At 32.8% G+C, this 27,865-nt stretch overlaps 1 protein-coding gene across 1 annotated transcript in view; it reads right to left on the bottom strand.

Annotated features, from left to right (window-relative positions):
• Window positions 1–27,865, bottom strand: part of arid5b (AT-rich interaction domain 5B) — a 312,866-nt gene that overhangs the window by 253,772 nt on the left and 31,229 nt on the right. The window contains exon 2 of the mRNA XM_056468951.1: window positions 9,686–9,916. Within this exon, the coding sequence (XP_056324926.1) occupies window positions 9,686–9,916 (231 nt within the window). The remainder of the gene's footprint in view (window positions 1–9,685; window positions 9,917–27,865) is intronic.

Genomic DNA, 27,865 nt, shown 5'->3' with positions numbered 1-27,865 from the left:
AAAATATTACAATATTACAAAAATATGAAAAAAATACTGTTAAAAACTATATCGGTGAAAGACTTTTTATAATAATTTACAATATAAAATACAATTAGCATAATCAATATTTACAATTTAGCATAATCAATATTTCTTTAACAAGTTGCATTTTGGCCTTTATTGTTTTGTTTATATATATATATATATATATATATATATATTGTATATTTATAAATTGTAATTGTATATTTTTCATAAAAGAAATCAAAAACAAAACAAAAAGATTATTTGGCAACCCTTCCTGTCGAATTTTTAAAATAATTTTAAAAATAGTAATAAATATTATTAAGATAAAATTATTCTAGAAAAAGAAAAAAATATTTGTAAAAAAATATTAAAAAAATTATATATATATATTTTTTTTAAATCGACAAAATAAAGGGAGAGAAAAAACTATACCTGCCCTATTTTCCTTGCCCCTGGCTTGGTTATAAATGAAGAGAAAACGTTTGTTTTTATGTTTTTTTTTATTCTTTCTTTCTTTCATACATTCATTCATCCATTAATACATTCATTCATCCATTAATTCATTCATTTTCAAACCCACGCAAACGCAGGAAGAACATGCAAAGTCCACACAGAAACGCCAACTGACCCAGCCGAGGCTCGAACCTTCTTGCTGTGAGGCGACAGCACTACCTACGGCGCCACTACGTCGCCTATTCTTTCTTTGTTTTTCTAATTTATTTATTTATTACTGCTGTACTTACTGCATATTTGTATTTACAGTTTTCTGTATTGCTGTTACAACCCAATATGTGTTAGTTGTTTATGTTTTTTATTTATTTATCTTCTTCTTATTCTTATTATTATTATTATTATATATTTTTTATTTGTGTTTTTGACCTAAATATTGCTTTTTATGCAAGGCTATATAATTATACTGTTTGATTCAGAGAGTCAAGACTGTTTTCTGCTAATAGATTGTAAAATTTGATGTCTAACTGACGCTTTATATTTGATACTGTAACTCTCTGACTAATATGCATCAATAAAACAGTGTTAAACTAAAACAAACAACAATGTATTTTATATATGTATATTTATCTTGTCTATTTGTTCATAATATATTAAGTACATACATTTTTAAACAAAATGATTTTTTATTTATTAGCAAAATACTAATAAAACCAAGCCCTTGTCTTATTTCAACAGCACAGGAAAGAAAACAGATATCTTAATGGCGTTGTGCTGAAATGCTATGGCAGACAGAAAGTCATTATAACCACATGATGAGCGGAGCTCCCAAATTCCCAAATTTATTGAATTCCATATTCTCCCATCACCCAAAAAACACAGTTAATGCATTCAAGTGAGGATAAAACTTGAGTTAATTTAACATCTTGTTGTCTCCTAACATGTGACCAAGAGAGCCTGCCAAACCCTGCAGTTATTTCCATTAGCTGAGGAACAAATGACTAAAAATATTCAATATCACCATCTCCACCATTCCAGCTGTATTTCTTTTCCTGAAATAGCACTACTTTCCATTTTCATCTTCAATAACGCACTGGACCTTCTCCGTAAAACTCCCCTCTTCATCGCCAAGCACTGTTATTCGCTTCAAAAAGTTAATGACAAGGCTAAACGCACAAGATTTTCCGCCAAGTAGCCGTCACTTCGAGCATAAAAGCACAAGAAATCGTCTTTTTTTCCCCCCTTTCGAATTTTCTCAGCTTCGGAAAAGGCCAGCATCAGATCTCTCTGTAACAAATCCAGCGTATGGGAGTCTTTACATGAACAATGACTTCATATGTTGAGCTGAAGCCTTAATAAATAACACACCCTGCAAAAAGTTCAACAGAAAAGACTGGGTTTCAATACGGCGGGCCTCGGTTTGTGTTTTAAAGCCCTGGCGAGAACAAAGACATTTTAATCAGGCTATGCAAATCCCCTGCAGGCCGTCCGATTTGAGCTGAATCCCTCACGTTACACTTTTGCGAACAAGAACGCAACAATTCAGTGTTTCCAAGCAATCAAAGCAAACCTATGGGCATTCATTAAAGTCATTGGGAGCCATTTACAGGATTGCATCACTGACGGCGAGTCAATTCGTTCGCCAGGCTTGTTATGTAAACAGCTCTATCGAACAAAGTGAATTATACAAAAGAGTATAAACCAAATTTTTTTTCCAACAGGAAGTCGGGAGTGCGTAGACTGGAAGTTCTTCTTTTAACTGGAAATGTCTATGAAAAACTGACACAAATATTAAAGTACAGGGCATCTTGAGAGTTTACTGCTAGACAAATCATAATACAAATTTCTTGTTTTGCGATTTACAAATAAACCTGCTTAATTGAGTACAATTAGGTCATACCCATGGTATTATACTATTCTTTTTTACAAAACCCAACGCAAATATTGAAGTATGGGCCATAATTGAGAGTCCATTGCTAGACGAATCATAATTCGAATTTCTTGTTTTGCGATTTATGCGCTGTTATAAAAAGTGAAGTCTTTATGTAAAGTCAATAAAATTACAGTTCTAGTAATGCATCATACAAGAGGCCTTTGTTAGGTGATATCATTTCAATAACCAATATTACAAACACAAGCTTACACAAACAGGACTCTCCATGTGTGTAATTTTCATTTTTATACATTGGAATTACAAGGACACAAGTCATGTCCTTGTAAACCTGCTTAATTAAGTACAATTAGGTCATGCCCATGGCATTATACTATTTTTTTTTACAAAACCCAACACAAATATTGAAGTATGGGCCATTTTTGAGAGTCCATTGCTAGACGAATCATAATGCGAATTTCTTGTTTTGAAATTTATGCGCTGTTATAAAAAGTGAAGCCTTTATGAAAAGTCAATAAAATTACAGTTCTAGTAATGCATCATACAAGAGGCCTTTGTTAGGTGATATCATTTCAATAACCAATATTACAAACACAAGCTTACACAAACAGGACTCTCCATGTGTGTAATTTTCTTTTATATACATTGGAATTACAAGGACACAAGTCATGTCCTTATAAACCTGCTTAATTGAGTACAATTAGGTCATGCCCATGGCATTATACTACACTTTTTTTTTACAAAACCCAACGCAAATATTGAAGTATGGGCCATTTTTGAGAGTCCATTGCTGGACGAATCATAATGTGAATTTCTTGTTTTGCGATTTATGCACTGTTATAAAAAGTGAAGCCTTTATGTAAAGTCAATAACATTACAGCTCTTGTAATGCATCAAGCAAGAGGCCTTTGGTAGGTGATATAATTTCAATAATCAATATTACAAATACACGCTTACACAAACAGGACTCTCCATGTGTGTAATTTTCATTTTTATACATTGGAATTACAAGGACACAAGTCATGTCCTTGTAAACCTGCTTAATTAAGTACAATTAGGTCATGCCCATGGCATTATACTATTTTTTTTACAAAACCCAACACAAATATTGAAGTATGGGCCATTTTTGAGAGTCCATTGCTGGATGAATCATAATGCGAATTTCTTGTTTTGCGATTTATGCATTGTTATAAAAAGTGAAGCCTTTATGTAAAGTCAATAACATTACAGCTCTTGTAATGCATCAAGCAAGAGGCCTTTGGTAGGTGATATAATTTCAATAATCAATATTACAAATACACGCTTACACAAACAGGACTCTCCATGTGTGTAATTTTCATTTTTATACATTGGAATTACAAGGACACAAGTCATGTCCTTGTAAACCTGTTTAATTAAGTACAATTAGGTCATGCCCATGGCATTATACTATTCTTTTTTACAAAACCCAACACAAATATTGAAGTATGGGCCATTTTTGAGAGTCCGTTGCTAGACGAATCATAATGCGAATTTCTTGTTCTGCCATTTATGCGCTGTTATAAAAAGTGAAGCCTTTATGAAAAGTCAATAACATTACAGTTCTAGTAATGCATCATACAAGAGGCCTTTGTTAGGTGATATCATTTCAATAACCAATATTACAAACACAAGCTTACACAAACAGGACTCTCCATGTGTGTAATTTTCTTTTATATACATTGGAATTACAAGGACACAAGCCATGTCATTGTAAACCTGCTTAATTAAGTACAATTAGGTCATGCCTATGGCATTATGCTATTCTTTTTTACAAAACCCAACACAAATATTGAAGTATGGGCCATTTTTGAGAGTCCATTGCTGGACGAATCATAATGCGAATTTCTTGTTTTGCAATTTATACGCTGTTATAAAAAGTGAAGCCTTTATGAAAAGTCAATAACATTACAGTTCTAGTAATGCATCATGCAAGAGGCCTTTGTTAGGTGATATCATTTCAATAACCAATATTACAAACACAAGCTTACACAAACAGGACTCTCCATGTGTGTAATTTTCTTTTATATACATTGGAATTACAAGGACACAAGTCATGTCCTTATAAACCTGCTTAATTGAGTACAATTAGGTCATGCCCATGGCATTATACTACTATTCTTTTTTACAAAACCAAACACAAATATTGAAGTATGGGCCATTTTTGAGAGTCCATTGCTAGACGAATCATAATTTCTTGTTTTGCGATTTATGCGCTGTTATAAAAAGTGAACCCTTTATGTAAAGTCAATAACATTACAGCTCTTGTAATACATCATACAAGAGGTCTTTGTTAGGTGATATATTGTTCCAGAAATCATTTCAATAATCAATATTACAAACGCACACACTTACACAAACACACACAGAACTCTTCATGGGTGTAAAAAAAAAGAATACGTTGGAATTACAAGGACACATGTCCTCCTAAACCAGCTTAATAGAGAACAATTGGGCCATAGGCATGGCATTATCCAATTTTCTGTCCTTGTAAACCCAAGGACAGAAAAAAGCCCAGTACACACACATGCATGCACATACGCACACACGCTGGAACATTTTGAGTATTGGGATTTTTGTGTTACAGTCATACAATGACTAACTGATAAAAGTTTATAATGTTTATGTAATGCGTATATGTATATGTATATATAATCACATAAACGTTCATATACGGATGTCTGACGTCTATAATAGTGATCAAAATATTGATCTACAAAATACATACAAGAGAAGACTGTGTCAATTGTCATTATGGTATTTTATGGCATAAAAAACTGTTTTTGGTATTGATTTATTTGTTGAAGAGATTTGTTCAAAAACGCAGATTAATTCAGTAATAAAAGCATAATGTAGACTTTATGAGTCAGTGAATCATTTAATTGATTTATTCATTCAATATTATGTAAACAGACTACAGCAATTATTTATTTTCAGAATGTTTATATGCTAATTAGTTTTTTCGTCCAATCAGAATGTATAAACATTTATCCGAAAAATAAGTCTAGAAAATATAGAAAATGCCTGTGTATTTAGTTTGGGTCTGCTTTAAATATAGTTGAGTATTATAGTATTTAAATACTGGTTGATTATTAGACTATTCACATTTTAAAATATATTTATTTTAATAGTTGGTCAGTTTTTTTAGCATCATACTCTCTGCTCACATTCATAGAACTGTGTCAAGTTAAAAATGGTTAAAACATACCAAGTCTAAACTAAAAATGTCTCAAAACCTCTTCATTCCATTGCAATCTGCTGTATCCCTTCCAGCTGTTTTTCCAGAAACGAGTTATGCATAAACCATTAAGGAAACTGTGGTCTGATGACCCAAAATCAGCAAACACTTAAAAAGCTTCTCATGCAGTTTTGCATATGCTAATTTTAAGACAGCGCAAACACAAAATATCAGAGAATATAAACTCAGATGCTGTCAGTTACACAGAAATATCTACACTGTACACAAAAATAAGGCTGTGATGATATTTGTATCATATGGACAATTTTTTAAAATCTATCGTTTCTTATTGTGCTCTATTCATTTATTTCATGATGTCAAAAAACACATTGTCGGTAATACTTTTTGTGCTTTTTATCAGATAGGAAAATGAACAAAAATTACTAAGAGATTTTTTTTTTTCATATTTTAATCTTATTATATTTTGTATTAAGCCTATTTTTGGTTCATTTCTGCACTGACAGCTCGGAAGAAAGATCAATATTGATCTGCTTCATGATCAAACTGCAGTTTCGGTTCATCTGTTATTTCTCTCTATAATTTAAGCCTAAAATGCATAATTCTAACCAACGTTTTTTTAATAGACTGATTAATTGAATAGATAGATCTTAACAAAACTTGACACAAGATTTATATTTTGTGACAAAGTCTGTGGGTGCCAAAACTACATTACAAGTGTACATTTTCACTTATGATGAAGTTATTTATGTATATAAATATATATATATATGTATATGTATATATATATATATATATGTATATATATATATATATATATATATATATATATATATATATATATATATATATATATATATATATATATATATATATATATATACACACATAAATAACTTCATCATAACCTTTTTGTCTTTAAATACAACTGACAATTTAAAAAAATTACAATTGTGATGTACTGTAACTCTGTAACAGAGGCGTAGCGGACATATTAAAAGTGGGGGGATGGCTGGATGAGACCATATGTTCATACAATTATTAATCACCTGTTTCTAAATGGTCTGTCTTTAAAAGTGAGGGGGACAGATCCCCCCCCCATCTTCCCCCCGGTTGCTATGCCCCTGTATATATATATATATATATATATATATATATATATATATATATATATATATATATAGTTACATCACAATTGTAATTTTTAAAAATTGTCAGTTGTATTTAAAGAAAAGTTATGCTGAAGTTATGTTTGGCTTTTGACACATTATTTACAACATGTGGCTAAAAAATAGCTATTAACTTTTTTTTTTTGGTGGGCCAATGAAAATTTTGGCACGGCAAGTAAAAATCTAATCCACTGGTTCATAAAAAAAAGTTTAAAAAATCCTTAGTGTTGAACCCTGCATATAAACTATTAATTGATTGAATTTACAGAAATGGTCTTATATCATGATATATATCATTATCAGGATACGAGATAAACCAAACAGTAATGTGAGATTTATATCATATCGCCCAGCCCTACACACAAATGGTCACAAACAGATCACAGAAAAAGGCAGCCATTTACAGGCAGTAATTACATGCACAGTTGAGGCTTTCCAACCAAAAGTGGGACGAATGGCTGTTTTTGATATCAAAGCTGCCCTTTTTGAAAAAATACGTTACTGACACAAGCAGACGGACTGTGACGGACTCAGACCTCAATGTAAAAACAGGCTTTCAGTTCATCTGAGAGTTCTCCTCTATCATACAACAAGCTCTCCATTCTCAACTCGACAGGCTAAAAGCCATGAGTGTCTGTTTCAATCAGCGGCTCAAAGTCACTCATTCCCGTTCGAACAGAAAGAGTGAGACAGCAGCCTGCGCTCGACAGCCAATCGCCTGTCAGGTTATAAAAACCAGGGTCTTGCTTTTGCTGATTTGACTAGTTGGACCACAGACTCAATTACTGGATCATTTGTCATCAATACACCATTCATTCATACGTTCTTCATTCAATTATAGCAACGCAATTAATCTTAATATGAACTAATAAGCTGGAATTGGCCTCTAAACTGTAGGGTCAGAAACATACTCCATGCAAGTAAGCCAATGCAAAGATTTTATTAGTGTTATTATAGATATTATAGTAAACTAAATCTAAAATCATTAAACTAAATCCATTTTTTTCTCTAAACTATTACTATTAAACATTAACTTTAATAAATCATACAAATATCTTAACATAATCATATTTTTATTGCAGAGAAATAGCAAGAAAGTATTTCAAATGTTTATTTAGTTTTAATGGGTGTATTAAAATAACTACAATAAAATGCCTAACAATATTTGCAATAAAATAAAATAAAATAAAATAAAATAAAATAAAATAAAATAAAATAAAATAAAATAAAATAAAATAAAATAAAATAAAATAAAATAAAATAAAATAAAATAAAATAAAACTAACAATAAATAAATAAACAAATGAAATAAATTAATTAAATATAAATAAAAAAATAATGAATCAATTAAATTAAATTAAATTAAATTAAATTAAATTAAATTAAATTAAATTAAATTAAATTAAATTAAATTAAATTAAATTAAATTAAATTAAATTAAATTAAATTAAAAATAATAGTAATTTAAAATTAAAATGAAAACTGAAACTAAAAGTTGTTTGTTTCTCAATATTGCAGCAGAAACTTAACAGTTACCAGTTTGACTAATATTTATAACCAATTTCCGTAGTTTTTAGTTTAAATTAGCTAGTTATTAAATACTGGACCTAAAGATAAATAGCACTATTTCGTGCAATTAAAAATATTAAATTAATCTTATTAAAATGCGTAACTTAATGATCAGAGGAGTCCAAAACAAAAACGGAAACAATTAGCAATCTTTTAAATCATAAACAACTTGTTATAAATATGCCGAATTCAACTCAGTTTAATGCATGTGTAAATTAAAATATGAAAAAAAAAGAATGCAGTATTATTGCGGTGTTTTCTCCGCTGGAGATTACTTACGGTATTCCTACCAAACTACAACTCCCAGAACTATTAGCACTCATCAACCCCTGCCACAGCAGACAATAATTCAGACAATCACAAAATATACACAGTAAGCAAAACATATTTTGGATGCGAACAATTGTGAATAATCTTTTGACAGCGCTCATTTCTACATTTTTAATCAAACAAAGTATATAGTTTAATATGTAACAAAGAAATTCAACTAAATTTTACGCATGTGTAAATTAAAATCCAAATTAAAATACTGTGCTATTATTGCTGTGTTTTCTCTGCTGGAGATTACTTCTGGTATTCCCACCAAACTACAACTCCCAAAACTCTTTGCTCTCATCAACTCCTGCCACAGCTGAGGATAATCCAGACACTCACACACAGACACAGCTGTAGCTCATCTTCACTGATTACATGGACTATATATAGACTTCACTTTCACATTCACATTGCTGAGTCTTGTTTCTCCCACGAACATTACAAAGTTGTTTTTCCTGTGTGTCTTGCCGTGTTTTGATTCCTGTCTACCAATTTGATTCTTTTCCGCCAAGCCTGACCTTTCGCCTGTATTTTTGACTGTTTATTGGATTATATTTATGATCCTGGTTTTTGACCACTGCCTGCACGACTTCTCTTTAATAAACTGCATGTGGATCCACATGTCCTTTGTCCAGCGTCCGTTTCATAACAATTATAGAGTAATATATATATTTATAATATTTATAACATAATAGTATTTAATAGTTTTAATAGTTAAAAACTAAAATACTGTTTTTCAATATTACTAATATAGAAGTATTCTTTGTCTTAATTATAAATCAGTCAGTCACAAAAATAAGTTCTACAATATGTATTTTCTGTATTCTAAAGATTATGTATTATTGTTAAAAAGTAGAAACAAATTACTTATAAAATCCTTCTGCATATTGATAATCAAACAAACCTTAATTTGTATTGCTATCGATCAATCTCTACATGTGTTGCAATAGGAATTAAGGCCTGACACATATTTAAACACAACTATGCATGAAAACTTTCTGTTTGCCGTTACATACTTGCATAGAGTTTGCTTCAGACCCAAGTCAAGCAGCTTAAGATGGGACTTACCGAACTCATCGCACACACTCTCGTTCTCCACCAGTGTGGGGTGTTCAAACGTGTCCCTGCAGTACAGGATCTGGGTGTTGTTGGTGAGGGATGCAATTCCTCCCAGGGCCAGAACCACATGGTCGGTCAGCAGAGACGACGGCCGCTCGCGGAGCCGCGCAATGATGGAGCGATACCGACAATACTGAGGGTAACTCAATACCAGAACCTTCTTCTCATCCGCATCTTCACCTAAACACAAGAAAAAAAGAGAACATTGTAAAAAGATATTTTCAAAGATGTATTCATATCATGTTTATTACTGAAATCAAGAACTGAAAGTAAAACAAAGCTCACAATTAGGGCAAATTGTCTTTTTGTTCTTTATTTAGGTGTAAAAATGCGGTCTAAAATGACATTTCAAGAGTTCACACTTAGCTGATGATTGATTATAAAGCTTGTTTAACATGCTGTCCCGGGAGAGAGCCCTGAGCTCATAAGATCCTCGAGCCCGGGGCTCCCTCCCATTTGCAAGGCAAGAGGGGAGTTTGAGTTCAGGTAGATCTCGAGAACTCCCCTGCTGTAGTAGCTAATGAACAGATAGTGATTGCTCTTAAGAGATAACTACTTACTAGGAGCATGTCTATGGTGCCGATTTGGATTAGTCAATAACTTAAATTGCATGTTTTTGGACGGTGGGAGGAAACCAGGGAACTTGGAGGAAACCCACGTGAGCACGGGGAGAACATGTAAACTCTACACAGAAACGTCGGCTGGCTTGGTGAGGACTAGAACCAGTGATGTTCTTGGCAACAGTGCTAACCACTGGGCCACTGTGCCGCCCATCTAGGAAAGGAGGAGGAATAGGGGTGGAAGGGTGGATTCTTCAAAACGAAGATATCTGTTAAATGGAACTTAGGGTATTTATAGTGGCTAAGGAATCGTCGGATTGGTGAATCATGAATTGAATAACGCGGGACCTGCTGCAAGCAATCATAAGCATGTGATCCTCTCGAAATTAGTTTATAAATAAACTGCACTTGGGGCATGTGTCCACCAAAGTGTTTTTGAGCAGCAGAAATGCCAGCTAAAAAAATTTTTTCTGTTGTTATCAACATATTTATATTTATATATATATAAGGGTTAATCAACAGATTGCCATGCCTTAAAGGATTTTAATTCCCAATGTCGAAGCAAAGACCCATTATATAATTATATCATCATTCCATGGTCTTATGAAATAGGGCTGCACAATATATCGTTTTAGTATCGATATTGCAATTTGCAAGTCAATCGCAGAGATCTGCAATGTAGTTGTGATTATAGTTGACCAGCTATTACAGTTAACATAGTTGATAATTTCATATTTTAACCTCAAAGTTTATTAATTGCACGTGTTTTTAAGATCTAACTGTAAGAATTTGAAGCAAATTTGAGCCAATTGTGACAATAAATGAAACATTGGTAGCTTTAAGATTAATTGTACATTATAGAATTGTTTGCTCAATTAACATGACACAGTGTTTTTACTTTTATTATGATATGGTGATTATTTAATTTCTGCTTCAGAATACTGTTTGACTGCCCAGAAAATCATAAATCATTGTTTATTTGCATCTTTTCCCTGTTGTATTTAACTTTGCTTGTCATTTTTTAAATTATATTTTATGCACATACGCTCCCCTACAATCCCAATCAATCTAAAATTATGAATTCTTTACAAGTGAATTATTTTCAAGTCATTTGCTGAAACTGCATTTATATCGTAATATATCGCAGTGAATGAAAATATTGCAATGTCAGCTTTTTCCAATATTGTCCGGCCCTACTTTGAATTTCATGATTCTTATGTGGGCAGATAGTTCTTGTCAGTTAAAATCACGGTTAGTAAAATTAATGTGCTTTCCTCAAACATTAGTAGTAATCAGCAACTCGGTGACCCCTTAATGCCCAAACTTTGGACACCCCAGCTCTATGCAATCTTGAGAACCCTGACATGTGCTTCTCCAGCAAGTCGATGGAAATTAACCAACTCTCAAATATGCTCAAAAATATTAGAAGCAGTTAAACACATGTTACTATGAGCTATTATATTTGATCATGTCATTTACAGAGCAAAACAGAACAAAATCCTCAAAACAAAAGTCAAAATCCTCAGAACAAAAGTCAAATGCTGGGTTCACACTTGCTCTGGTTTACTCACAGGATGTTTTTTGCATCATGCTAATTTTCCGCTCAAGTAGAACTTTTAACTTGCACGAAAGCTGCAGTTGATGCGAATTCCACACGTTCACAGCAAATGCATTGCACATTCTGCATCATTTGCACCACTCAGTGGAAATTTGGTGCTATTTGTGTTCCATTGACTTACATTTGTATTTAGTGCGAACCCTGCAAAACACATAACAACAGTATCACTTTCAATCATAAGTGCAATTGCATAGAAAATTATACACTTCCTGTGACATAGACATTATTATAATTTAAAAGGTTCTAGTTTTAAAGTTCGGTGTAAAAAAATACAAAACATTTATTGTACATACAAACTTTTATTCGGTCTGATTGATTTGTCCTTAAATTTGACTTTGAGTTTATTTGAATACATTGACTAAACCATTGTGGAACATTCTCATAGCACCACGCTACATACTTGCATCCCATAATATCATTACAAAAAAAACACACAATGTTTTTCCATCATTTGATGAGTCACAACACACAAAGACTTATCGATGAATCCCATAGTCTCCTATATTAGCTTGACGGTAATGATAATTCAATCCAAAGCGAAGCGCCGTGACTTCATGTGGCTAATTTTATTCTATAATGGAGAACCATGGAGGAGAGATGTCCCCAGGGGTCCGGATATAGATTTGTGGGCTATTATGTTTTACTAGAGGCTGAGCTGCTGGTTTAACATGACAGCTCTCTGTTAGGATTGGCAATATAAAAGATTCTGGGCAGGAAGCCACGTCACTCGGTTCTTGGAGATCAGAGATCTAAACAATAGCATTCGCCTGTTAGTCTTCCCATCAGAACTGGAAAAAAAAAAACTGAATCAAAGAATCATTCACTTCTTTTGACCTCAAAAACCTGACACCTCAGAATACAAGATCTCCTAATATGACATGTGAGTCGCAAACCTCAAACGAAGCAGTCCCTGGAGAGAACAAGCTATTTCGCTTTATTCACACATATTCTGCTGCCAGGAGTCATAAAACAACTTTTTTTGACCTTCTTTTTTAGTTTTGTTTGCATCATTACTGGAAAATTGAGAATTGTGTTAGCAATTACTGTTTCCGAACAGGTTTCCCAATTACTCTGCAATTAATCACACAATTGGTGTGAGAAAGGCTAGCTTATACAGACCATCTACAGCACAAATGACAATTGATTCAAAATATTTTTTTGCTAGACTGATTATTTTAGCAATAACAACGTTAAGGTGGGCCATCACATTTTTGGTGCTTGACTACAGCGGCCTGTTTCAAATGAAATGGACATACTGTGGCCTCAAATTGATGACTGTAGAGAGGAGAACATGAAATATTTTGATTTATATGCTGTTTCGTTTTATTGGACTTTTACTGGATGCATTACATTTTCTTTTCTGTGGAGCACATTTCCTCACAATCTTTCTATCTTTCTTATCCATTTTCAAATGCCTGGATCTTCCTGTCCATTAAAATCAACAGTGGCATAATACTGAACTGATATTTTTAATAGATGGAGTAAAATTAGCTTATTTTAATGAGGAAAACAACCATATTAAATACTGTTAATAATTAAACAATCATAACAATCATGGTGTGCAAAAAAGGTGTCGATTTCAATTTCCATAAATAAATTAACAAACGTATAACATGAATATAATGCATGTGCACAAAGAATAAACTAACTGTGTGGTTATACAAACAAAGATAGACAGTGAACAACAGAAACATAAGGGCTACAAACACTATGGACCAAATGACATGAAACAGCCAATGGGAAATAAAGAAGGAATAAATGACTAAACAAACCAATCAGAAAATGACATGCACAAAAGAACACATGGCAGGAAACAGGAAGACAAAATTAAACAAAACAAAATAAAAGACACCTAAAAGCACACGCTACAACATCAATTATATATTTGTCATTAATATTTTGGTTACACTTTACAATATTAGTCCATTCGCTAAAGTATAATGTTAATGTATTTAGTAACATATACATTTTTAAAAGTATTTATTATCTTGGCAGCACGGTGGCGCAGTGGGTAGCACAATCGCCTCACAGCATGAAGGTCACTAGTTTGAGCCTCAGCTGGGTCAGTTGGTGTTTCTGTGTGAAGTTTGCATGTTCTCCCCATGGTTGCATGGATTTCCAACGGGTGTTCCAGTTTCTCTCACAATTTCAAAGACATGCACTATAGGTGAATTGGGTAGGCTAAATTGTCCGTGGTGTATGTGTTTGAATGAATCTGTATCGATGTTTCCCAGTGATGGGTTGCAGCTGGAAAGGTATCCGCTGCGTAAAAAACATATGCTGGGTAAGTTGGCAATTCATTCTGCTATGGCGACCCCAGATTAACTAATAGAGCATTAGCTAATGTGAACAAGCAAAACTTCAGATGTTAAACTATGATTAACAACTGCTGTATATGTATGTACAGTATACAATTTAAAATCAGTAAATTACACTAATGGAATATGTTTTTTGATGTTAACTAGATTTCTTAATGCATTAAATGCACTGTTAACCATTTTTGTAAATTACACAGCATTTAACTGTAATATGACCTGCATTTGCAGTATGTTACTGTATTTTAAAGTTGCATTTTGAAAATTACTGTATATTATACATTAAAATATACATATAATACTGTAAATGCATATACAGCAAGATAAATGGTCTTTTAAATATAAGTACAGTATTTTTTCTGTAATTGATTTACAATAAGGTACTGACGAAGTTACTGTAGATTCTTCGGCAAATTATTAACAGTGTGAAATTCGAAATATAATGGAATAACTTGAAATAAAAGATGACACTTACATTTCACAAGGTTTAGAAAACAAAAACAAATGCAAGGCAAATTAAATACTTTAAAAAGCCACATGTAAATATTACACACTGCACTTAAATATCATTTCAAAACAACATGGTGGTTTTGAACTGTATTTGCTCCCAATATTCGGTATTTAGATTTTATTACAAAAGAAACAAATCTCTTATTTATTTGCACTTCGTGATGAGGCCGAATAACGTTTTCATAAATAAGTGCCTCCTTTTGCCGCAACGAAAAACAATTTGACTTAATTTCCAGCAGTTTCGAGACCCATTTTAGACCCACAGCATTCTCCTCCTTTACTGGCAATTAGCACCACTGAGACTGGTCTCAAAATATCCCTCTTTTAAGGGCCGCACTGCGCCATGCTAATCACGCAGGGATCCAACGTACATTTTCTTGATTAGATTCGGCTTTGGGCTACGGAAGAGGTCAGAAACGAGCTCAACAGCCACACTGTTAATAAAACCTAACCTTTTCTAAAGAAAGGGATTTTTTATGTTTAGTGATTTAATTGGCTAGGACGACACTATGATTAGAGAGCACTGAAAATCATATTATGCAATTTTCCTGTAACACACTTGACAAGAAGCCTTTGTGATGAGAAAACACACACACGCATGCACAAACACAGTTAAAGTCAGAATTATTAGCTCTCCTGAATTATTAGCCCCTCTGTATATTTTTTCCCCAATTTCTGTTTTATGGAGAGAAGTTTTTTTCAACACATTTCTAATCATAATAGCTAATGTCTAATAATTGATCTCTTTATCTTCACCATGATTCATTCATTCATTTTCTTCCGCTTATCTGGGGCCGGGTCGCGGGGGCAGCAGTCTTAGGAGAGAACCCCAGACTTCCCTCTCCCCAGACACTTCCTCCAGTTCCTCCATGGGAATCCCAAGGCGTTTCCAGACCAGCCGAGGGACATAGACCCTCCAGCGTGTCCTGGGTCTCCCCGAGGTCTCCTCCCGGTGGGACGTGCCTGAACACCTCCCTAGGTAGACGTCCAAGAGGCATCCGAAACAGACGCCTGAGCCACCTCAGCTGACTTCCCTCAATGTGGAGGAGCAGCGGCTCTACTCCGAGCTCCTCCCGGGTGACAGAGCTCCTCACCCTATCTATAAAGGTATGCTCTCCCACTCTGTGAAGGAAAGCGGCAATTTTGGCCGCTTGTATCCGAGATCTTGTCCTTTCGGTTATGACCCAAAGCTCATGAACATAGGAGAGAGTAGGAACGTAGATTGACCAATAAATAAAGAGCTTTGCCTTTCGGTTCAGCTCCTTCTTTAACACAACGGACCGGTACATCGACCACATTACTGCTGCCGCTGCACGGATCTGCCTGTCAATCTCATGTTCCATCCTTGCCTCACTCGTGAACAAAACCCCAAGATACTTAGGACTTTCCTCAAACCTGGAGATGGCAAACCACCTTTTTCCGGTGGAACACCATGGCCTCGGACTTGAAAGTGCTGATTCTTCACCATGACAGTACATCATATTTTACTAGATATTTTTCAAGATACTAGTATTTAGCTTAAAGTGACATTTAAAGAATTAATTAGGTTAATTAGGCAAGTTTGAGTAATTAGGTAAATCATTCAGACCCCCTAGTTTTTCGCGATTCTGCGATCGCTAAATCCAACACAAAATCAACAAAAAGTCGCAAATTTATTTTAAACGCAAATTATAAAAAACGCTTAATTTAAACGCAAAATATTCTAAAAATAATTTCAATAATCTCATAAAACATCCAATTCCAAACCATATAATCAAATTGTATTTATTTTAGTTTGCAGTTAATTGTTTAACATGACTTATAGACGCGCTTATTTGACGCGCTTCAGACTGCAAAAGAAAGTAGGAGCAAACTTCTATCAAATGGAGCAATGGAACAAACAAATTGAGATTGGTTCAAGGATGACGGCTGCTTGACGTAACCGAAGGACATTTTTTGTGCTTTAAATGTATGGCTGGTATTATGATGTGCGTCAAATAAATAATTAAAACAACTAAAAATGATAAATGTTTTTGTTTAACTGTTTTCCTGCAGTTAACAAGAGAAAATGATTCCTTGCCACTGACGAGTTTTACGGCAATTTGTGTTTTAGATGTATTACGGTAGGAGAAGCCTTGACGCATGTCCTATGTGTGACATGATGTCAGATGCACCAAGGAGTAAAATCTAAGAGAAAGTAAGATGGTGGATAAACAAAAGAGTTATACAACCTTCCTTTAGCTTAAACCCGACCGTTTTAGATCTTGTCTTGACAGGAGACCAAAATAAAGAAGCTTTATTTTTATGATTTGTGTCATTGTCAGATAGCACACCTAACATAGCAGGCTACCTAATATGGTAAATATTTATATTTGTTTTTTTCCATCGCAAAATTGTCCGCAAACTTTTTGGGAATTACCACCACAAAATCTGTCATTTTTAATCGCAAAAAAAAAAAAATCACAAAAAAATTGTGAGAAACTAGGGGGTCTGATCACTGTATAACAGAAAAACATATTGAAAACAAACATCGCTTATTGGGGCTAATAAAATTGACCTTAAAATAGTTTTAAAAAATTAAAAACTGCTTGTATTCTCGTCAAAATAAAAGATAAGACTTTCTCCAGAAGAAAAAATATTATAGGGCATACTGTGAAAAATTCCTTTCTCTGTTAAACTTCATTTGGGAAATATTTCACAGGAAAATCACAGGTCTAATAAGGTCTAAGGTCTAAAGGTCTAATAATTTTCACTTCAACTGTAGATAATATATCTCAAAATCAGACTGAAATCTGAATGAGTAATCCTAACATGCCCGATCAGATCAGAGCAAACGGACACTTTGCCCATGTCAGTTTGCTCCATGTATAGTGTTCAAGTGCTCCACAAAAATGTCAAATGGGCCTCTGAGGGAATATATTTACATAACACCTCTACACCGCTTGCTGCTGCCAAAGAGGACCAATTAAACATAAAACCCAGGCGTATGTGGTTAAAAACGCCCCTGAGTTTTAATAATTCATGATATTTTTGTTCTGTAAAACTCGAGTTTGAGGATCTGCGGCATCAATCAAAAGCGAATGAAGCCGTTTCTGAACAGAACTTTTGTTTTGATGAGATGGAATGAAACGCAGGCTCTTGACGTTTTCATTATATATATATATATATATATATATATATATATATATATATATATATATATATATATATATATATATATATATATATATATATATAAAAAAGGACAGAATGTCAAGTTACAAGACAGAACAAAAAGCTCAAGGAGACAGATAAAAAGAGAAAGATATATATATATATATATATATATATATATATATATATATATATATATATATATATATATATATATTGCTATACAATACAATAATAATATGGACCAAATACAATAATATGGACCAAAATCTCTGAGGAACATTTCCAGTACCTTGTTTAATCTATTCCATGAAGGTTTAAGGCAGTTCTGAAGGCAAAAAGAGGGTCCAACCCGGTACTAGTAAGGAGTACCTAATAAAGTGGCCGGTGAGTGTACATTGCAATTACGACACATACTATGAGCAAAAAAAACATCAACCCACTCATGATATTTGTTTAAAGTTCACTCTTGAACATGCCCAGTCTTGTGATGGGAGTTTACAAGACTATTTATGCAAACTACCTCTCAACATGCCTTTTCCATAAACTTCCGATCAGCAATTACACACAAGTCCATAACACTTGATTACGACACACAAAAAAAGCCTGTTTGTTTATAATACAAGGAAACCTGAGCTGTCACTATACAACATAGCTTGCTATCAGCCAGACATCTTCTGCAGACACCAGGGAACTCTGACTAAGCCTCAATAAAAACAGCCGCCACTAATGTACATTACGCATAAAGCTTTAAAAGTCTGGCCAAATAGGCCGGTGAATTCCCAGAAAGTCAAACGCGGGGCTTGAGATACATTCCTTTACATCTCCACCCTCCAAAGCAACCCTTAGCCAACATATTCTCTGCTGTCACTGAGTCAGCTTCAGCAAACACGCTGTAATAACTACCTGTCTCTTTAAAATATGCAGGTCGAAATATCAATCCAAGCGTGATGACAGAGATTGAACGGTTTTTAAAAAGAACAGATCGACATATTTTCCTTTTATTATTGTGTTCTGTGGCTGTAATAGCACATGACATTACCATCAAATATACGCTACAAACAAAGCCAAAAATCTTGTTTTAGTCTATTTAAGAGAACTGTATGTCAGTTTTTGACTCTTCTAAAGCATAAAAATAGCATAATATGTTTGCATATATTTAAGAAACATGCTAAGTGAACATACTTGTTTATTTGAAAAAAAAAAACAGTGTTGAAGTCAGATATTCTGCTTTTAAAATGTGTTTTCCAGGTGGAAATTTTCTGGTGGAAAACCGAGTATTTCATTGATTCATTAAGAAAGGCTCAGAAAGCATGCGTCCATGACCTAAATGCGACCTCCGGTGGACAGTAGCAGACTCCGAAATGAGACGCAGATTCAGTGATAAATATTTAAATGTATATAAAAGGTTTTTAAAAACACATTTTAAGGTTAAAATTATTAGCCCCTTTAAGCTAATATTTTTTCGACTGTCTACAGAACAAACCATCGTAATACAATGACTTGCCTAATTACCCTAACCTGCCTAGTTAACCTAATTAACCTAGTTAAGCCTTTAAATGTCACTTTAAGCTGTATAGAAGTGTCTTGAAAAATATCTAGTCAAATATTATGTACTGTCATCATGGCAAAGATAAAATAAATCAGTTATTAGAAATGAGTAATTAAAACTATTATGTTTAGAAATGTGTTGAAAAAAATTTCTCCATAAAACAGGAAAAAATTAATCAGGGGGGTTAGTAACTCAGGGGGGCTAATAATTCTGAATTCAACTGTAGTTTGAACAAACAGCAAATGTTGATCGATCTATCAGTCTGTCTGTCAGTCAGTTTGTCTATCTATCTATCTATCTATCTATCTATCTATCTATCTATCTATCTATCTATCTATCTATCTATCTATCTATCTATCTATCTATCTATCTATCTATCTATTATGTTGCTGCCACAGAAAAAGATGGAGAGAGTGGTTTGGTCATTTAAGCACTAATCAGCTCATAAACAGACTAAAACTTTATCTGTCTTCTTAATTAACAGTATACAAAATGAACACAAACAACACTCTGCTGTCAGCACTTAGAAATAAATATATCTTGATTGAAAACATTTCGCATCCACCATCGCTTCCCACTCATAATTACTCATAATGGTGGCATTCAAACTTGTAAAATACAATCTTTCTGACAAGACTTAAACACTGATAGTTGCACAAACCATTTGTGGTTGATATGTCAAAATATTTTGCATGCATCAACATTTAGAAAACCAATATCCGGTTTATAATGATAAATAATCCCCCAAGTTCCCCATTTTCTCCCCAAAAATGAAATTTGTGCCATAGAGGGTTAAACAGTTTCAGGTATCTGTGGTTCACAATGACAGTGTGCTTTAAAACACACAGTCTAATAGCTACCTGTCTCTTTAAAATATGCGGGTCAAAATATCAATCCAAGCGTGATGACAGAGATCGAACGGTTAAAAAAATAACTGGATTCCTGGAATCCTGACAGCAGCTGCTTGTTAGTTGTCCTGGTTACTGTATTAAAATAAGTGTGCGCTGATGCTTAAGTTATTGGCGTGTGTTATTATAAAGTGCTCTCTGCACCACAGAACACAGCAATAAAATGCAGATTTCATTTTGCTCCACTTAAATTCAATCCACTTTTTCACACTGATATTTATAGAACCTTCTTTTGAAAGTTAACATGATAATGTTATCATGTTAACATATCATATTGTTTATACATATATATATATATATATATATATATATTATATATATATATATATATATATATATATATATATATATATAAACAATATGATGTTGTAATAATGCAATATGTATCATTATTTATATTATACTAAACACTAATATTATTATTTGAAACCTGCTAAACATTAGAAGTGAGTTCAGATCTCTTGTTGTTGTACCTGAATCTCAGTTCGCATGTCGTCCACACAGTTATTTTTGGATGAAAATTAGCAAAATAATGTTGTAATAATGTAATATGTATGATTATTCATATTATACTAAACACTGATATTATTTACAACATACTGAACATTAGAAGTGAATTCAGATCTCTTTTTGCTACTCTGAATCTAAATCCATATCTTATTCACACAGTTACTAATAGAATCTTACAAAATAATGTTGTAATAATGCAATATTTATCATTATTCATATTATACCGTTTCAGTTCAGTTTCCTTTATTTTTGACATTCAAAACCTCACAATAAATTGTAATGCAGAAGAAATTACGTTACATCGGACCCAACAATAACATAAAAAGCATCGAACACTATAAAAACCTAATATAATAAATAAGCTTTTATAATTTCATAAATATTTGAAAATATAGTTATATAAAATATAAACCAGTTAAAAATATATCCCAGAAGGGAACAAATGAATACTTAAATAACTATTGCACAGTTTGTTATAATGGTTATAATATTAACAATTTGTGATAGTTAAACTAGTTAGTAATAGTAAATTTATTATTACATATTAGCTATCAAATAGCTTTATTTTAAATATATAAAATATGGTCTTATTCAAAAGTCTCATAATGACAGGATAAAAACTATCACGAAACTGCACTGATTTGCTCCTCCGGCTTCGGTACTGCCTGCCTGAACACTAAACAGTAATTTCCAACATACTAAACATTAGACATGAATCCAAATCCATATCTTATTCACAGTTCTTTATATTTTCTTCCAAATTAATGTTGTAATAATGCAATATGTTTATATATTCATATTATACTAAACGCTGACATCCTTATTTACAACATACTGAACACTAGGAGTAAATCAAGATCTCTTTTTGTTTCACTTTAATCTGTCCACATTTCATTCACATTGGTTATTTTTAGAATCATTTTGAAAACTTTCAAAATAATGTCGTAATTATACAATATGTATCATTATTTATATTATACTTAACATTGTTATCCTTATTTATAACATATTGTACATTAGAAGTGATTTCAGATCTCTTTTTGTTTCACTTTAATCAGTCCACATTTCATTCACATTGGTTATTTTTAGAATCGTTTTGAAAACTTTCAAAATAAAGTCGTAATTATACAATATGTATCATTATTTATATTATCCTAAACACTGATATCATTATTTACAACATACTGAACACTAGGAGTGAATCAAGATCTCTTTTTGTTTCAATTTAATCTGTCCACATTTCATTCACATTGGTTATTTTTAGAATCGTTTTGAACATTTTCAAAATAATGTCGAAATTATACAATATGTATCATTATTTATATTATACTTAACATTGTTTTCATTATTTATAACATATTGAACATTAGAAGTGATTTCAGATCTCTTTTTGCTTCACTGAATCTCAATCCACTTCTTATTCCCCCAGTTATTTATAGGACCAAACACTGTTATCATTATTCATTCAACATACTGAAAATGTGAATCCAGATCCAGATTTTTTTGCTTCAATATATCTCAATCCACTTTTTATTCAGTTATTTATAGAATCGTTTTGAAAATTATCAAAATAATGTAATAATGCAATATGTATACATTTTCATATTATACTAAACCCTGATGTTGTTATTTACAACATACTAAACATTAGAAGTAAAGATTATCAAACTAATGTTGTAATAATGCAGTATGTATCATTATTCATATTTTACTAAACCCTGATATCATTACAGTTACACGTTTATTTCTGATATTATTTTAAAATTCATAAAATCATGCTATCATACTGTAACATTTACTGTATCATTATTTGCATTCTACTAAACACTGATATCATTATTTACAACATACTAAAAATGTCAAATTACTTCATATTTAGATTTAGATTTTGGCTTCAACCCACATCCAACCCAGGCTCATTCTGGAAAGAAAAAAAAAAGTACCACTATATAGATTTTTGGAGAGCGCCAAATACGTCCCAGGAGCTATGTTTTTATTTTTTATTTTTGCAGTTTTTGTTTCAGAGGCCGCTGTGTATGCTTTTTGGGATCTCAAATTTCTCTCACGAGTGCTATTGGTGCCTGCTCTTCTCGCGTAAATCCACCAGAGGCCGCTGTCGACTGACTGACTGACTGAATGAAAAAGAAAAGCCCTCGACTGATTTTTACCACATTTTCAAATTTTACCACATTCTCACCCTGTTATTTACTTGTTTATTTTTATTTTTTGGCTCCTGTTTTTGTCTTTCCCACTTTCTGGAACCGTTCTTTGTCAGACTCGAACCCAGTCGTCGTGGTAAACTCCTCTCTGTATCTCAATTCCGCTGACATGTGCATGGCGAGCTACCGGACAAACTGGTAACAGCAGGAAAACAGTCCATACTGAGGCAAGTAGTCAGCTAGTAAGCTCAAAAAGGAATGGCATCATACCACCCCGTAGCGTTCGTTTTAAAAACGAAATGCAGCTTACCTCTAGCTACATAATTCGAGATCTCTAGAAATGTATACAGGGCTACATTTCAGAATGAGCCTATGTTTACCACATCTCATTCACACAGTTACTTTTTGAATGTAACACTACAACAATATTACAGCATTATATTTTCTCATTACTAATATTACGGAACAATAAACATTTTAAGTCCATAATTCAGATGAAAAACAATACGTGAGGACTGAAACAGCAAAACAACAACAACAAAAAACAGATTCTCAAAATCCTGACAGCAGCTGCTTGTTAGTTGTCCTGGTTACTGTATTAAAATAAGCGTGCATTGATGCTAAAGTTATTGGCGTGTGTTATTATAAGTGTTTTCTGCGCCGCAGAACACAATAATGAAAGGAAAATGTGTGTCATCGCCACAGCAACTGTTTTAATGCAAGACTCCCCGTCAATAATAGTTAACAAAATTGCACTTCAGTCATAAACCCACAAATCAATTTCCTGTGTGTGTGAGAAATGAGTGTGTGCGTGTGAAGAGAAATTTTGAATGCATGTCTTATTAGACTTGGGTTTGGCATAATCAGTCTTTCCCTAATTATTATTCACAGCCGCGACCTCTAATGAGTCAAATAACATCCATCTATTAATGTTGCGGGCTGCTGAGATTTCGGCGCCCCTGTCGGGTCATTAAATAGCTTCTGATACTTCAATATGCCTGATGCGAGAGCCAGGAAAGATAACAACAACAGCACACTATAGCCGAGCTGTATCGATTGCCATGCTGTAAATACAGAATAACAATGTACAGAAATAACTGGAGGTGTAACGGACACAAAAGGAGAGCGGCTCCATTTGCTCCGAAACAATCATGTTGTGATTATTTTTCATTTGAACGCAAGCTGTTAACATTTAACATCTCATATCGATGCTTTTTTAGATATCAAAGCTGAAAGGATAAAAGATTTGTGATCATACTGAAGAAGAAAAAATTAGCTTCTATTGTGGCTGTAGAAAGATTAGATAAAGAGTGTAATTTTTATGCCGCTAGCATCAGCAGATGGATTGGAAAAGTAATAATTACAGTGATTGTTTATTTTTATTAATCCTCATCTGTCATTGGAGAAACAAACACCACAGCCTCAAATTCATGCTATTCTATTGGTGGAAGCAATGCTGTTGCTATGATGCTTAAACAGATGAGGAGTGTGTTGATAGTGTTTAGGTTTATAAATGAATTCTTTTAGATGTCTGTGTGTGTTAAAAAATATTTTGGTCCACTAAAACTAAATCCACCACTTATTCGCACAGTAATATTTCTAAAATGTAAATACTACATTATTACAGTAATATACAGTAATTTTATTAATACTAATTCAGATGTCCACACCTCAATTCCACACCTCACACCTCAATTCACTTCTCATTTACGGTGTTATTATACACTTCTTTAAAAACATAAATATTACATTAATGCAACTTTGTATTTTGTGATTGATATCGTTTTCATTTATTTACACAAAATCCACTTCTCATTCACACTGTTAATTTTGAATTTCTTTGGAAATATAAACATACTTTTTTTCAACATAGCATTTTATTATAACTCATATTATTGAAACTGAATATTTGAAATGCACTATTTAAACTAAACTCTGAATATCAAAAGTAAACTCAGTCCACTTCTTGTTCACACTGTTAATTTTGGAACCACTTTACATTGTAAATTTACTTAATTTAAATACTCTACTATATTAATATTCATATCATATTAAACACTGAACATTAGAAACAATGTTTTTAAAAGTAAATTCAGATGCCTTTAAAGTCCACTTAAACTCAATCCACTTTCGTTCCCGTTCACACAGATACATTGGAACTACTTTTGAAACATAAATATTACATTTCTATAAGATTATATTTTATTAATATTTATATTCTTCAACACTTAAATAATAAGCAAATTCAGATCTATTTTTGGTCCATTTAAAGTCAGTCGACTTCTCGTTCACATTGTTTATTTCAGAACTACTTAAAAAAATTGTATACTTTATTTAAATATTACACTATATTATTATTTATATCATACCAAACACATTCAGATTTTTTTCAAAAATAAAAAATTCAGATCCCAGATTAAAATCCACTTACACTCAATCCACTTTCATTTTCGTTCACACAGATACTTTTGAACTGCTTTTGAAACATAAATATTACATTATTATAACCTTATATTTTTATTACCTTTTATATTATTCAACAGTTAACATTAGAAGCCAATTCAGATCTATTTTTGGTACACTTAAACTCAATTCATTTCTTGTTCACACTGTTAATTTCAGAACTACTTTGAAAATGGGATTACTTGATTTAAACATTTTACTATACTATTTATATCATACCAAACACTTATTATTGGAAACAAAATAAGATTTTTTTCAAAAGTAAATTCAGATCCATTTAATGTCCATTTACACTCAATCCACTTTCGCTCTCGTTCACACAGATACATTGTAACTGCTTTTGAAACATAAATATTACATTATTATAACCTTATTTTTTTTTACCTTTTATATTATTCAACAGTTAACATTGGAAGCCAATTCAAATCTATTTTTAGTCCACTTAAACTCAATTCACTTCTCGTTCACACTGTTAGTTTTGGAACTACTTTGAAAATGGGATTACTTGATTTAAATATTATACCATACTATTATTTCTATCATACCGAACACTTAATATTAGAAACAAATTCAGATTTTTTTCAAAAGTTAATTCAGATCCCATAAGTGCACTTACACTCAATCCACTTTTGTTCTCGTTCACACAGATACATTGGAACTACTTTTAAAACAATAGTATTACATTACTATAAGATAATATTTTATTACTATTTATATTCTTCAACACGTAAATTAAAAGCAAATTCAGATCTATTTTGGTCCATTTAAACTTAGTCGACTTCTCGTTCACATTGTTTATTTCAGAACTACTTCGGAAATGGTATACTTGATTTAAACATTACATTATTATATTATTTATATCATACCAAACACTTAATATTTAAAACAAATTCAGATTTTTTTCAAAAATAAAAAATTTTTGATCCCATTAAAGTTCACTTATACTCAATCCACTTTTATTTTCAATCACACAGATACTTTGGAACTGATTTTAAACATTTAAATAAGTTTTATAAGTAATATTTTTATTGCCTTTTATATTATTCAACAGGGTGACATGGTGGCGCAGTAGGTAGTGCTGTTGCCTCACAGCAAGAAGGTCGCTGGTTTGAGCCTCGGCTGGGTCGACTGGCGTTTCTGTGTGGAGTTTGCATGTTCTCCCCGCGTTCGCGTTGGTTTCCTCCGGGTACTCCGGTTTCCTCCACAGTCCAAAGACATGCGCTATAGTTGAATTGGGTAGGCTAAATTGTCCGTAGTGTATGAGTGTGTATGGATGTTTCCCAGAGATGGATTACATCTGGAAGGGCATCCGCTGCATAAAACGTGCTGGATAAGTTGCCGGTTCATTGTGGTGATCTCGGATCAATAAAGACACTAAGCCGAAAAGAAAATGAATGAATGAATATTATTTAACAGTTAACATTAGAAGCCAATTCAGATCTATTTTTGGTCCGTTTAAACTCAGTTCACTTCTCGTTCACATTATTAATTTTGCAACTACTATGGAAACTTTGACTTGATTTAAATAATACACTATACTATTACTTATATTATGCTGAACACTAAACATTAGAAGCAAATGTAAATGTTGATTTGTTCTTATGGCCCACTTAAACTCAATCTACTTCTTGTTCCCACTGTTAATTGTGGAACTACTTTTAAAATGGTATTACTTCGTTGAAATATTATACTATTTGTCACAGTTTAATACATATTGGTTTGGCTTTTTATGCCACTGAATATATATTCTGCTGACAACTGCTGACAACATGTGTCAGAAATACCATTAAAAAGTCAAGTCACGCTGTTAAAAACATTGCATTATTTGTTTAATGACCTTTGTTGCTTAACAATTCCTGCAAAATAATCACAAACACATGGACGTTTTCTCAACACTGGATATCAGCATTTACTTTTTCTCTCGCATTCATCACGGGAAATGATCTTTCTTTCCGTGAAACAGTATCCGTGTCTTTTGTACGCTGCTGCAGCTTGTTATTCACTTCTCTGTATTGAGGGATCATTAGAATAATAGGCTCAGTGTGTCTCTTGTCTCGTCGCAAAGTGGAACATTTTGACATAACCAAATTTATTCATGTTTTACAAGAGCCATTAAATGCAAAGTTAGCAGTGAGGTAATCAATAATACAGTACAGATGCTCATATCTGGAGCCTTGTAGGAATATTACAGCTATAGGGAGCAGCGCGAATATCGAAATATCGGCAGGTGCCATAAATCATCAACCAAACCGTTTGGACATGGGGGGAATATCCTGGAAAACGAAATGAGCTCGGGGTAATTGAAGCCTCAGACAAGCTGGAATCAAATAAAGCCTAATATTATGGAATTATGGGTAGAATTGTGCCACCCACACGTGTATCAACTGATACTGATAAGTGAT

The sequence above is a fragment of the Danio aesculapii genome, chromosome 12 (genome assembly GCF_903798145.1).
Source record: "Danio aesculapii chromosome 12, fDanAes4.1, whole genome shotgun sequence".
NCBI lineage: Eukaryota > Metazoa > Chordata > Actinopteri > Cypriniformes > Danionidae > Danio > Danio aesculapii.
The sequence above is the reverse complement of the archived record's forward strand: the minus strand, read 5'-3'. Positions and strand labels throughout refer to the sequence as shown.